Source organism: Eptatretus burgeri, chromosome 1 (assembly GCF_056783735.1).
Source record: "Eptatretus burgeri isolate ZD-2024b chromosome 1, Ebu_testis_v1, whole genome shotgun sequence".
NCBI classification, from domain to species: domain Eukaryota; kingdom Metazoa; phylum Chordata; class Myxini; order Myxiniformes; family Myxinidae; genus Eptatretus; species Eptatretus burgeri.
This window is the reverse complement of record NC_140961.1, coordinates 72061041-72076485: the sequence shown is the minus strand read 5'-3', so window position 1 is coordinate 72076485 and position 15445 is coordinate 72061041. Positions and strand designations below refer to the sequence as shown.

The following is a 15445-nucleotide window of genomic DNA, read 5'->3' as shown; positions in this document are numbered from 1 at the left end:
ATTCAAGAGATTAAGGATGCAAAGTATTTCTCTTTCAGTCTGCAGTTTTCACCATTTTCCATCCATTTCCTTTTGCTGGTTTTGTACACTGAGCAGCGATTCAAAGCATTTCTGGAGGGCTTCCCATTGGTACAATTGGTAACATGCTTCTTATGAGTTTTTATTAATTTGGAAGCGTTTGTCCTTTTCTCCTGCACGGCCAAGCCTGACATTTGACTGAAGGTGCAGGAATTTGAAATTTGACCAGTGTGCCAGTGATAAGTTGGCTACTCTTCGTGGAAGACACTGTGGAACCTTTAACATCCAGCGCTGGTAGATAGGTCCTCAAGCTTATTAATGTCATTCCGATGTACAGCGCACACACACATTGATGCATCACCCTGTATGTAATCTGGGCTGAGATTTGAACCAAGGCTCAACGGCAAAAAAGATGAATGTGTATAACTCGAATCTACCCCAGCCAGCCCGAGAGATCAACTCAGACTAAAAAAAAAAAAAAACAATTGAGCAATCCTTCTTAGATGTGAGTAAAATAAACAATTTTAAAAGTTTTATTTGTATTAAAAAAAAAAAAAAATGCTCATAAAAACTAGAAAGCATAAATGGGAAATGTTATCACACATGAAAACTGTAAAAAGTAGATTACAGTAAAGTGTTATTCCTCAAGTACACAAATAACCTCTTCATGAATCAAGTTGAAGATTTATAAAAACAAGAAATTTGTCAAGCGAGAAATTCTCCTCCAACATTTCGGCTTTTCGAGGGTTTGTTTTCCTTAAAAGAGGTAATGGTTAATGGAAAAAAGCCAAAAAAAATTTTTCATGATGTAAATTCAACTTGTACTGAAACAACTGGAGAGAAAGCTTCAATTTCACAATCAATTGATGCTGGAAGCCTCACCGACAAAGTGAGTACAACAACTCGATTTCTTTCTTGTAACCCGAGTTGGAACTGTGAATGTAATTGAGAAACACAAGGAACAAGAACATTGAGAATGCTGGAAAAGGCAACTTCTGTTCATCCAGCCCAAGCCCCCACTTATCCCGAAAACAGACACACCTTGACATGCATCAGCTGATGATGGTAATGAAGGGATACAAGTGATGACGATGAAATGACCGAGAAAAACATTTTGGTAATTTTTTTTCTCCTGGAAGGGTTGCGGTTGGGTGGGGGTGGGGGGGTGTGTGAGGCACATGCATGCAGCGACACACCAAGAAATGAAGAGCAACTTATGCAAGAAGGAACAAGGAGTTCAGTTGATCATAGAAAGGAGGAGGAATACAAGCATTGGTGTGACATCACACTCATCTTACCTGTCTACTCGTAATAGGTGTCCATTCATCTTTTCCTTTCAAGGACTTTTCCAATTTGCCTTTTCAACTCATTCATAGATATAATTTCAACCACACAATGGAGAAAGCTGCTCTACATCCAAACTATTATCTGAGTTCTCAATACACCTCTTGGTCCGAACATGCATCTTCCATCAATTTGAAACAACCTAAAACCATCATGGCTCCGGTGACTGAGTGAAGGAATAAAAAAAACGACCCGTCTTCAATCACTTCCTTATAATACATCAAACATATGCTCGCGTAACCTTCTCTTTTCAAATGGAAACAAGCCAATGCTTTTTTGTTTTGTTCATAAAATCCTTTCTTCATAGCTATACTCATAAATCATGGCAGTTGTCATCCTTGCCCAATCATTGCAGTTGTCATCCTTGCCCAATCATTGCAGTTGTCATCCTTGCCCAATGCTGAATTCCCTCAATGACATTTGTATTCCATGTACAATGTGACAATAAACTGTGCAGAGTACACAGAACTGAGATGTGGCCAAAGCACTATAGTTTGTCTCATTAGAAGAAGCAGATATGTTCCTCACATTGGTCATCATGTTGAATGTTTGCTATTCTGAGACTCCAATTTTAAAAGTCAAACTCTTCGCTCTTGGGCTTTAAGCTGGCGGTACACCACCATCTCATGCTTGAGGATTGCCATCTGAATATTGTGCTCATGATGCAAGTTCACAATATTGTTCAAATCCCACATATAATATTTGTTTTTTTCATGGTCTACTAATTTCCTTGGAATTTATGTCTTTGTCTTGCATGTGATATATACAAGCTCTTCTATAAGCTTTCAAACACTATTAACAATAAATAAATAAATAAATAAATAATAATTATAATAACTTGCGTGTGATATTTTCTACCCCCATTTATTACACCCAACTCAACCCACTTACTTACTTACAGGTTACCATGTTCTCTCCACCTCCTGCCCCCTCCCATTTCTTGGTTGTTCATTATGCTTCACTTCTTGTATCCACATTTGGCACCACTGCCCCATTGTCAGTACATTGCCTTCTTGTCCCTGTTCACCTCACTCTTCAAGCCAAGATTTTTATGCATATTAAAAACAAAAACAAAGACTCATTTATCGAAGTCTTGAAGATTGAAGAGGATTGCCATTACAGTAATGATCAGGTAAGTTCATAAGAGGGTTCACCCGAAGGAAATCCTTGAGGACAGTGACAACACTGGGGGGGGTGATGCCCCTTCATAATACATATATATATATATATATATATATATATATATATATATATATATATATATATATATATATATATATATACATATTTCTTCTTCTTCTTTCGGCTGCTCCCATTAGGGGTCGCCACAGTGGATCATCCGTATGATCCGCATTGTGATTTGGCACATGTTTTACGGCGGATGCCCTTCCTGACGCAACCCTGGTCGCCTCTTACGACACAGGGATCGGGTACACCTATTTTAACCGGGGTATACACCGGGCCCAGTATACTGGTACTCATTTCGCCGACCTCGGAAGGATGACAGGCTGAGTCAACCCCCTGGTGTATTAATTCAGTGGCCCAACGGGGCTTGAACTCAGGACCTTTTGGATCCCAAGCTGCTGCCCTAACCACTGCGCCAACACCAGGCTTATATAATAGATATATATATATATATATATATATATATATATATATATTATAAATGCATATATATGAACATCTTCTATATATTACTAAAACTCTCATCTTGTATGTATGTATGTATGTATGTTCCCGAAATACAGCCAAAACGGTACACGATAGCACAAAAATTTTCGGCCCACCTTACTCACCATTCGCCTGCGGTGTGCAGTATCAAGTTTCGTTCAAATCGGGCAATGAAAAAAATATTTAAAAATCAATTCCCGATTCAGTCAAGTACTCTTCAGGAGAATTTGATCAATGCAAACAACCTCAGTGGAATAGTTTGCTGGAGCTATCTTTTTAATCAGCTGCTGTCACAACGGGAACCCAACGGGTTCACGGGTCGTCGAGTATCTATCTATCTATATATCTATATATATATATATATATATATATATATATATATATATATATATATATATATATATATATATATATATATATATATATATATATATATATATATATATATATCTCTCTCCTGGTGTTGGCACAGTGGTTAGGGCAGCGGCTTGGGATCCAAAAGGTCCTGAGTTCAAGCCCCATTGGGCCACTGAATTAATACACCAGGGGGTTGACTCAGCCTGTCATCCTTCCGAGGTCGGCGAAATGAGTACCAGTATACTGGGCCGGTGTATACCCCAGTTAAAATAGGTGTACCATATCTCTGTGTCGTTAGAGGCGACCAGGGTTGCGTCAGGAAGGGCATCCGGCGTAAAACATGTGCCAAATCACTATGCGGATCATACGGATGATCCGCTGTGGCGATCCCTAACAGGAGCAGCCGAAAGAAGAAGAAGAAGAAGAAGAAATATATATATATATATATATATATATATATATATATATATATATATATATATATATATATATATATATATATATATATATATATATATATATATATATATATATGAGCTGAATTGATGTGAGGGAGAACCAACACTTATGATAAGCCAAGGTTAGAACATGCCAGAAAATGTTGATGCAGTCCACAATATTTTAATGAACGATAGGAGATCATCATTCAGGCACTCGTATAGCTGAGAAGGCATGCATATCTACTCCATCCTGAATGAAACAATGAAAAAGGTTTCAGCATCATGGGTTTCCACAATATTGACTTGTCAGAAGAGAGTTCGACCGACATTTCCAAGAAACTTTTTCAGTGTTATCAAGAAAGCCCAGACAATTTCAGGAGCAGAATTGAGATTCCAAATGAGTCATGGATTCACCACTTTGATCTGGTCACCAAAAAGCAGAGAATGCAGCAAAAGTATAAACGTTCTCTACCTCCCCAATAGTTCATGAAGGTACCACATGGAAAGGCCACAGCCCCTGTTTTCTGGGACAGTGAAGGAGTGAACAAAGTTTGACTACCTCTCAAAAGGCAAAACCATTAATGGGGAGTACAATGCTGATGAACTGGTAGTTGCAGGAATAAATCAAGAAAAAAAAAAAGGTATTGTGAAAAACAGTTGAAGAATCATGTTTCTGCAGGACAAAGCACCTCCAAACAGCCCAGGTTACAATGACCACAGCAAGAAACTGTGGCTTTGAACTGCTTCCCCATCCAACCTGTGCACCAGATTTAGCTCCTTCAGACTTCTACCTGTTCCCCAAGTTGAAGGAAGAGCTTTGTGACGAGTGTTTTGATGATGATGTAATCCCAGCTTCGAGGTGCTTCCCCATCCAGACTGAATACCATGTCAATGACTTTCTGAACAACAACTTCGACAAGACTAGCATAACCAAGCTGCACCAGCACTGCAACAAGTGAATGGATCTCAGGTTGGAGATTGTTGGAAAAAAAGAAAAGAAAAGAAGAATGCAAATGATATCGACTTTCATGTCAGGCTTGAAACTTTATTAATGGCCCTCGTATTGTGTGCCTGACAATTTGTGAAATAGAGCGCAATAGGTGTTTCTTGGTGTTTTGCATGCAGGACGAGGCGTCAGTGTCATCATCCGGATGGACGTTAAACAGGGCGTCCGATCACCCACGGTGTCCTTTTTGATGAATAAGTGAGCAAACGCAGGCACCCTGACCAAACTCCAAATTCCTGCTCGAAGCTACAGGGAGCACCGCATCAGTGGCAAAGCTGCGCTTCCCATCAATGACGCTACTTACAACCATGTGCTGCATACATACAGTAAGTAAAAAACATGTGCTGCATCTTCTACAAATGTTGATGCAAAATAGATTTAAAATGTGTTCTATAGTATCGTCTTCATCATGCAGCCGCTCTGTTTCATGACTAGTTTGTCCGACAACTGTCTCAACCTTGGCTCTCACTTTGCTGTTTCATGACTAGTTTGTCCGACAACTGTCTCAACCTTGGCTCTCACTTTTTAAATAAGGCCTACTGTTTTGCATCACAAACATTGCCACATCTTTCTCAAATTTCTTTTGAATGCTTGGCTGTTTTTTATTATTATTTAAAACTACCTTCTGCTTTCTCTTGCACCTCTCCTAATCTGCCTCTAATCCAGACAAATGGCCAATGCAACTTTCTGAAATAAAATTTCTGCTGTAACCCACTATATGTTTGAGTACCTGCCACTTTTCTAAAATCTCATTTGGAGCCAAATAAACTCCTAATCAACTTTACCAAGTTTGTCACATCCTCTCAAAATCAGCCACATTGAAGACCAACATCACTCCCTTCCTTAGTGACCTTGGTTTCTATTCCCAAAAGAAGCCGAACTCATAAATGTTCTCCCACCTCAACCTGTTTGACCAGACTTGTATCAATATACTTATTAACAAATCTAGCGCTGCAGTACCATATGATGGCTGTTCTACAAACTAACACGTCAATTGTATTCATTCATTTACACCAAGCCTGTGAAGTTGTCCTCATTTTCCTATGATCAAAATAATAAGTTAAACATTTCCCGTAATAACTACTCGGCCTCTCTGTCCTACTTCCTATTTGTTATGTACAAGTTGGAGGAAACTAATACGGCCATTTTAAATATTCTTTAAGAAAAACAGCACCAAGAAGGCCTCAGAAATGAGAAAACACTTACTCAAAGGGCGTTTCAAGAATCATAGGCAAGTGGTCAAAACGTGGCTCATTCATAATAGCACGGAAGCCAGCGAGACCAATATATCCCTTTCCAATGTTTTCATGTCGGTCCAGGTGGCAGCCCAACTTGCCTAACAGCAACACAGATTCGGAGGAAGTGAAAGTTAAATAAGCTTCGCATTTTATTCAATTTAACAACACAACTGCAACAAAGGAAATATCACGCGAGCAGCCCAGGTTTGAAGAACTCATTAAAAAAGATACGGTGGAGACTTCAAGTCAAAATATTTGTTCAAAATTGGTCTTTCATTCCCTAATTTGGTTCCATGTCAACAATAAAGTGCAAAAAACATGGTCAAGGAAATGGAAAAGAGACATAATATGCCTGGTGCAGAGTTTGGTCCCCAATGGAATAAAATTCGTTGATCAAAGATTTTTCTCGAAACTCTACCCACCTTGACAAAAACTAAATAAACAAAACAATATACCGTACAGTATGTTATTTAAACAAGAGAAGCAACTCTGACGGTTAAAGCGACATAACGCCGGCAGCATGCACTTAAATTGTGTCGCATAATTCAGTGTCATGTCGTATTTAGAGTCAGAGTTGTTCCTTTTGTTTAATTTATCCTTCCTGACTGCATCCACACCTCCCAACTGGGGATCAGCAGCTCAGAGACGAGGCGTTAGTGTGGCAGACGACGCTCGTTGCTAACAAGTCGTGCAGCATTTTGCTGTTGTGGGACTCGACATGCGCTTTACGGGCTCGACACCACCACCCAGACACAGACCATGTGGAACTGATAATGTAATTGTTGAAGGACCGTTCTGGCATTCATTCCAAGTGCCTTTTTGCCACAAAGGATGTATAGAACACCTGATTGCAAGTTTCCACGTAGTGTAATTGCCTCATGCAATAATCGTTCAGCACGTACAACTCAAGCACCCATAGGTTTTTAGAGATTTCGAGATCATTCTCGAATGTCAATGCTCTCAGACTACCTCTTGCATCATGTCATCCTTATTTTCATTATTTTTACCCATTCCAGGCACACAACGTTAAACTGCATCTTCCAAACTACGAAAGCATCTCAGCTTTCCTGAATCAAATTACCCAATCTCTGCTACCTGTCATGAGCTTTGCTTCTTCTTCTTCGCTTACCTCCAAGCTTTGTGCCATCTGAAAATTTGGAAAGCAGACATTGAACCCTCCTGAAGAAATGATTGAGGTAAAATATAAATAACGTTTCCAGGGTTGATCCCTTTGCTATCCCAGTGCAGTACTTAAAACCTCCAGACAGACATCCTCCCACCATCTACTTCCCATCACCAAGGCAGTTTCCAATGTCGTTAGCTACTCTACAATCCACGCCGCTACCCTCAACCTTAGACAATAACCTTCTGTGTGGTACCTTAACAAATGCCTTGTGAAGGTCTATGTAAACATACAACAAACGGCACTTCCCTCATCCACCCAAACAGGAACTGCTTCATAGCAGTTTGACTGGACTTGGTGGAATCATGGTTTCAGCATCCGTTCTGAGTCTAGCAAGTTGGCGACTCAAACCCCAGCCGAGTCATACCAACACCGAAAAAAATGCATTCGTTGCTTCCTTGTTTGATGCTCAGCATTTAAAAGCAAAATTGCTCAGCAATTTTGCAATGCAGCAATGCAGCAATGCAGCAATGCAGCAATGCAGCAATGCAGCAACATCAGCAATTGCTGATGCTCAGCAAAATTTTTTGTCAGGTCAGGTTCGATCTGTGACCTGCTACAGGTACCATGTAAACCTGTACTAACCTGTTCCATGGTCGGGTTGTCGGCGACTAAACCGTCTCCCCCACCAGGTTTTCTGGTGAGGAGGGTGTTTGGATATGGACACCCAGCAGGATTAAAAACAAAACCTGTCAAAGGGCGGAGGAGCTCCTTGTGAGCCAACGGCCATCCATATCTAGTGCCCAACTGTGTCTGCGGACGTCCTCCTGCAGTTGGGTTACTTCTTATTAGGAGGTTGGTGGCAGGATTTGCACTCCAGCCACCGTAAAACCCTTCATTCCGCAAAACGCAAAAACGCAAAAAAATCTGAAAACCCACTCCGTGGGAGTACCTCCTGTGCAGCTTCCCTTCGCAGGGCAGCTCACCGGATGATGGGATTGGGGCAAAGCCTTAGGGACCCCCAATCTTTGATAGGAGGGAAACCACGGGGTAACATCCCTGGGTCAGATTGCGGGAGAGTGTGTCGGAGTGGTGCTGAGGTGTCGTCCACCAGACGGCGGTCTCCTTGGGTTAACCTGAGGCGGTCCCTTCGGGTGGGTGCCTGGAATGTCCTATCCCTAAGAGAGGATGATCACCTGTCTCTGTTATCATCTGAGCTCAAGCGTTTGGACATCGGGATTGCAGCTCTCTCTGAGGTTCGGAGACCGGATTGCGGTGAGATAATGGTGGGTGGTTACACCTACTATTGGTCTGGTCGCTCTGATGGTTACCATACCCAAGGAGTTGCTGTAGCTGTGTCCAATAAGCTGACCCCAATGATAATTGAGGTAACACCGGTCAACGAGCGTATTATGAGATTAAGGATTCGTCACTCCTTAGGTGTCATTTCCCTGGTCTCTATTTATGCTCCGACTGAGGCGAGTGATCTTACCGTGAAGGATGCATTCTACGCCACACTCGAGTCTGTGGTTGATCAGTGCCCCAGACGAGATACACTTCTAGTCTTGGGGGATTTCAATGCATCGACTGGAACTGATAGGGATGGTTATGAGGTGTGTGTTGGTCCCCATGGGTCAGGAACTATGAACCAGAATAGCACTAAGTTCCTTGACTTTGCAAGAAGTCATGGACTTAGGGTGGCTGGTTCATGGTTTCAGCGCCCGCAAGCTCATCGCTGGACTTGGTATTCCAACGCTGGCGGTGTGGCAAAGGAGATTGACCATGTCCTCATTGACGGTCGTTGGAGGATGATCCAGAACTGCAGGGTCTACCGGAGTGCTCAGTTCCTCAATACTGACCACAGGCTTGTTGTAGCAACTCTAAAGCTGCACCTTAAATCCTGGAGAATGGTACCATCCCAGCCTAGGCTGGATGTTGCCAAGCTCAGGGATGAGAGAGTAGCTGAGGAGTTTGCGAACAGGCTGAGTGGACACTTGGGGGTCTGGGTGCTTTGGGGGTCCTGAAGAGTTGTGGAGCACCTTCAAGACCACCGTCCTTGATGTTGCCGGTGGATGCCTTGGAGTTCACCGCAGGGCAAAGAAGAATTTTGTCTCTCAAGGGACACTGGATACCATTGACCAGAGTCGCAGGGCCAGGCTGAATGGCAGAGCTGAGCTGTTCAGGGAGCTGAGGCGTAAAACTGTATGTGCACTGAGGGTGGACAAGGAGGCCTATGTGCGAGGAATCTGTGAGGGGTAGAGCATCACCTGTGGACAGGTGATTCTCGTCCCGCTTACAGGGGAATTCGCGCATTACGTTCATCCAAGCCCATCCCTCGGAGCACTGCAGTTCGAGCAGAGAGTGGTAGGCTCTTGACAGAGGAGTCTGAAGTGAAGGCCCGCTGGGCCGGTTACTTTGAGCGGTTGTACCAGGCTGATCCCCAGCTGTCGAGTTGGACGTCAAGGGTGTTACAATCCCTGTTGCTGACCCTCGAATCAACTGTGGTCCACCATCGCTTGTGGAAACACGGGCTGCGGTGAACCAGTTGAAACGGGGCAAAGCTCCAGGGATCTGTGGCATCCATGCTGAACTTCTCAAGGCTGGTGGAAATGCTGCACTCGCGTCGTTGCATGCAGTTTTGTGCTCTGCCTGGAACACAGGCATCATCCCAACTGACTGGAAGAGGGGCCTTGTTGTCCCTCTCTGGAAAGGGAAGGGTGATCGCCAAGACTGCAACAACTACCGAGGGGTGACGCTGCTCTCAGTGCCGGGCAAGGTCTTTGCTCGGATAATTCTTGATAGGGTTCGCCACCATCTGCTTGAGCACCAGCGTCCAGAGCAGTCAGGCTTTACACCAAAGAGGTCAACGATTGACCGTATCCTTGCACTTTGTGTCCTCACTGAACGCAGACGAGAGTTTCGGCAGGGGCTGCTTGCAGCCTATGTTGATCTCTGTAAAGCGTTCGATTCAGTGAATCGGGATGTCCTCTGGAGGATTCTTGGTCTTCGTGGGGTGCCACCGAAACTGATCGATCTGATGTCTGAACTCTACTCTGGTACTGAGAGTGCTGTGAAGTGTGGTGGTACCGCCTCTGACTTATTTCCAGTTGTTACTGGAGTTCGTCAGGGATGTGTACTTGCCCCCACACTTTTCAGCACTTGTATGGACTGGATTTTTGGGAGGATGTCGGAGAGATCAAGTTGCGGTGCATCGTTTGGCAATGTCAAGATCTCGGACCTTGATTTTGCAGATGATGCAGTCATCTTTGCGGAGACTTTAGACATCCTCTTGGGGGCCCTCGAGGTGCTGAATGAGGAGTCGGAGCCGTTGGGATTACGGATTTCTTGGGTCAAAACAAAGATCCAGGCTTTCGGTGACATCTTGGATGCTGCTGTCCTGTCTGTGTCTGTTTGTGGTGAGGATGTTGAGGTCGTGGATAGATTCACTTACCTTGGCAGTGATATTCATGTCTCCGCAGGTTGTGAGCCGGAGGTCAATAGACGTCTGGGTCGGGCCTGGGGAGTCATGGATTCACTGGATCATGGGGTGTGGCGCTGCCGGTACCTGTGCGGGAGGACGAAAGTCCGAGTCTTCAGGTCCTTGGTACTTCCAGTCTTGCTCTATGGGTGCGAGACTTGGACTTTGACCAAGGATCTGAGACGGAGACTTAATTCCTTTGGTACCAGGTCTCTTCGGAGAATCCTTGGCTATCGCTGGTCGGATTTTGTGTCCAACGAGCGGTTGCTGAGAGAGACTCGGATGAGATTTGTTACCTGCATAGTCCGTGAGCGTCAGCTGCGGCTGTATGGACATGTGGCTCGTTTTCCTGACGCTGATCCTGCTCACCAGATTCTCTCAGCGAGGGAGTCTCATGAGTGGAGGAGGCCAGTGGGCCGACCACGTGCCTCATGGTTGCAGCAGGTTGACCATCATCTCAAGGAGATGGGGATGGGCCTGGCATCTGCCTGGGGGATGGCCAGACGGAGGCCCCTGGAGTACCGGCGGAAAGTGGACGCAGCGACGCGCTGTTCTGGCACATGCTCCCATACCTGACCTGACCTGATTTAAAAGGATAAGAGTATGGACAAACAACGATACGTGGGCAATCCTAGTGCAGAGTGATGGGCCTAATCGCCTCCTCCTCCTCCTCCTCCTCCTCCTCCTCCACCTATGGGCTGTTTCTTACTCTTCACTGCAGACAGGTTAGTTAGTGCCTTCATACTCCTCCATTCCCTTTTGTTTGGGTCTCAAACCTCTACTCTCAACACCTTTTTAGCCCTCAACTCCCACGCCCCTTAACGTTGTACACAATCAGCCAATGATCATTTCTTCGTTGATCTTTGCATTGTCTCAGCATTTCATTCAGCTTCACCAATTTGTTGAGTTCTCTCTTGCATCACAATAACTAAGTACTTCCCAGTGTCTGCGTCCCAGTTTTTCATGAGCGTCAGCTGCGGCTGTATGGACATGTGGCTTGTTTTCCTGACGCTGATCCTGCTCACCAGATTCTCTCAGCGAGAGAGCCTCGTGAGTGGAGGAGGCCAATGGGCCGACCACACTCCTCGTGGTTGCAGCAGGTTCATCGGCATCTCAAGGAGATGGCGATGGGCCAGGCATCTGCCTGGGGGTGGTCAGAAGGAGGCCCCTGGAGTATCGGCGGAAAGTGCACGCAACGACGCGCTGCTCCGGCGCATGCTCCCATACCTGACCTGACAGTTTTTCATAACTGCAGCAAAACACCATCTCACGTTTCCCTACATATGCACGTGTTTTTCTACCCTCACTTGTAACAGTGTATGTACAAGGCTCTCATACACAATGCCTGCCCCTTCTGTCTGGCTGTTGCTATATCTACTAACAATGATGTTGCTCATATTTGTTACTTGCAAAAATCGAAGATTTTTTCAAGTATATTGGTTGTTTGTGTGCGTTATTGTCTGTCTGTTTGATTGTATGTCAATCACCTCCAGGTCACAATTTCAAACCGATCTTCACGAAACATCACCACTTGGTAGAGTTTGTCATAATCAAGAAGCCTGTTGTTTTTGATGTCAAAAGGTCAAAACTGTGAGATTTCTAAAATCCTCACTTTCCATCCGATTGACTTGAAATTTGAAGAGAATTTGCACATCAGGTCACCGAATTCAATGGACAAGTATTTTTAAGGTCAACATAGGCCTAATTTCTAAAATTGTCAATTTTCATCTGCTTGACTTGACATTTGAAGAGGATTTGTGTATTTGGTCAATTAATTCAACCACCAATTGTTTTTAAGGTCAAATTTGTTTTATGGATTTTGCAAGTATCATGATCTGCGTAACATCTTTCTTGTTTGTTTGTCCATAGGACTACAGGCTACCCTCCACCCTAAGTAAGTTATTGACCTTCCATTCTATGTCATTCATCTCTTTCATGAGCTTTAACCTCTGTACTTATGTTGCAGTAATTTCATGTCATAGAAAAATCACATGGTTAATGTCACCAAGTATGAGGATGAAGACAAAGATAAGACATGAAAAAAGCAAAGTCAATGAAAAAATGAAAATCAAAGTTTAAAAAAAAAAAAGGAGCGTTGTTTAGATGTTATACCCTTTGAATCGTTTAGATGAACAGCTTTGAGATATTTCAGCCCTACAATTTGATCAAACTCATCCAGCACACGTCTCAGTCCTTCAGCAGTGGATATGTCATACCCTGCGGACGGAAGTAATGAGAAAGAACATTTTTGTGATGAAATTCAGATACCAACAGACAAGCATTTTTTGCCATACAAAACAACCATGATGCTCCTATATTTAGCCTATCGTAAATATCTGAGTCTCCTTTTGATCAGGATGGTGATTACATGTTTGGCTAAAGAAAATATTGACAAAATAAAAGCCCACCAGCAGCAAACGCATGACATGTGTCAAAGCAAACTCCGATACGAGTCTTGTCACGCACGCGGTCGATGATTCCACGAAGATCTTCAAACCTTCCACCAACAGTGTTCCCCTGGCAGCTCATGTTTTCTATCACTGCCAGATGCGGGTGTACAAGAGAGATCTGATGTCTTCAATCATGTGGATGAGGAAGGGAAAGTTTGCTTCACCACAGAAAACCAATTAAAGCTACATAGAACTAAAATAAGGACAAGGTCCAATTGGTTATGGGGCCTTACCGGAGATTACACTGTGTGTGGCCGCATGGGCTCCATCAATGGCTGTGGCAATGCGATCAAGGCAGGCATCGACTTCAATCTGGCCACATGTAGACCCGGGATGGAAATTAAAAAGAACGAGGCCGAGCTGCTCACAGCGCTGCAATTCCTCAACAAGTGCTGCACAGCTCTTTTTGTACGTTTCTGTGCACATCCAAGCCAACCACCATCGGCATTGTCAATTTTAACACCAAAACAATCAGGGAAAAAAATGATACAAATAAAAACAACAATGGGGGATGAAGAAGAGAGGAAGTGGAAAGAGAGAGAGAACTTTTAGGTATTCATATATCCCTGTAGAGAAATATCCTGGTGTTGGTGCAGTGGTTAGGGCAGCGGCTTGGGATCCAAAAGGTCCTGAGTTCAAGCCCCGTTGGGCCACTGAATTAATACACCAGGGGGTTGACTCAGCCTGTCATCCTTCCGAGGTCGGCGAAATGAGTACCAGTGTACTGGGCCGGTGTATACCCCGGTTAAAATAGGTGTACCTTATCCCTGTGTCGTAAGAGGCGACCAGGGTTGCGTCACGAAGGGCATCCGGCGTAAAACATGTGCCAAATCACTATGCGGATCATACGGATGATCCGCTGTGGCGACCCCTAACGGGAGCAGCCGAAAGAAGAAGATATCCCTGTAGAGAAATTTGTGATGGAAAAAGTGATGATAGCATTGGACAGTTTACAGTACCAACAACGTAAAAAGAAGTCACAAAATAGTTCTGGAATCAGTTGGTTTTTTTCTTTTTTTTTGAGCGAAGCTTATGGAAGAGCTGGATAACACTGACAATGGGACAAACATCAAGGAGAAAAATGAACAGTAAAAGAGGAGTGGGAGGGTGGGGGCACAGAAACTATCAAGTAAGATGGTTGGGTTAGGAAAGGTTAGTGGGGGCAATGAAGATCATGGGAGATGGTGGTGCACTGCTTGCTTGAAGCCCTGGAAGAAAGGCAGACAAGAACAGCCTCTGGAAGGTGGCTCCATATGCCGGAAAAGTGAGGAACAAGTAAAAAAAAGACATAAAATGTCATTCACCCCCGTTGTTTTAGTAATTTTGCTGTATGGAGTGAAAGGGCGAGCTCATATTTATGTACAACTAAAATAGACACCAGTGTACCAGACGACCATCGAGATCAAATCACAAAATAAAGTGAGGTGCACGTGTATGCCATCATATACTGTGCTTGTGTCAAGTTTGAACGAAATCGGAATGTGCATGTCTGATAAATGGTTGTTAAAAACATTTAAGTCACAAAATGCTACCAGTCGGCCATCTTGGATCTGATCTGGAAAAAAAAAATGACGTGCATATGTAAGTCACGATTCATTATCTGGGTGCGAAGTGTGAATAACATCGGAAAAATGCATGTCCGAGAAATGGTTGAGGATGTGTCCGACATCAGGTTTTTCCAACCAGAATGGCCACCAGTCGGCCATCTTGGATCTGATTGCAACAAAATTAAAAAAAAATTAAAAAAATTAAAATAAATGGCGTACATCTGCAAGCCATCATTGATTATATCTGTGCGTCAAGTTTGAACAAGATCGGTAAATGCATGTCCGAGAAAAGGTTGAGGACGTTTTTCGACACCGGGTTTTTGTTTTGTTTGTTTTTTTACAACTAAAATGGACACCAGTCGGCCATCTTTGATCGCATTGCGAAACAAAATGATGCGCATATGTATACCATCATGTGTAGTCTTTGTGAGAAATACGAATAAAATTGGTCCACACATGTCCGAGATATGGTTGTGGACGCATGCATGCACACACACGAAAATTGAGACCAAATCCATCAGCCCAGTTTTGGACCAAGTCCAACGGGGTCTAATCAAGATGAAAAAGATGAAGAAGAAGCTGAAGCAGGAGGAGATGGAGGAGCACGAGGGGAAGGAGCAAAAAGCTCAAATATTTTCCAAAAGAGCCATCACACAAAATATAACCTGCTACTGATGAGCCACAGTTAAGCAGATAAGAACCATGAGGAAGGATGGAGCCAGGAGAAAACCCGTGGTCACAACAAGCCTTGCGAAATTTATCTGCACACTCTG

The 15445-nt window shown here is 43.7% G+C and overlaps 1 protein-coding gene across 1 annotated transcript in view; it reads right to left on the bottom strand.

Annotated features, from left to right (window-relative positions):
- Positions 1-535: 535 nt before the first annotated feature.
- LOC147034728 (uncharacterized) overlaps positions 536-15445 on the bottom strand; it is a 17298-nt gene continuing 2388 nt past the window's right edge. Inside the window, exons 3-8 of the mRNA XM_085887888.1 lie at positions 15338-15445; positions 13359-13541; positions 13084-13215; positions 12788-12892; positions 6043-6172; positions 536-951 (exon numbers count right to left, since the gene is read on the bottom strand). The exon at positions 15338-15445 is cut by the window's right edge and continues 102 nt beyond it. Coding sequence (XP_085744014.1) covers positions 897-951; positions 6043-6172; positions 12788-12892; positions 13084-13215; positions 13359-13541; positions 15338-15445 — 713 coding nt within the window. The 3' untranslated portion in view covers positions 536-896. The remainder of the gene's footprint in view (positions 952-6042; positions 6173-12787; positions 12893-13083; positions 13216-13358; positions 13542-15337) is intronic.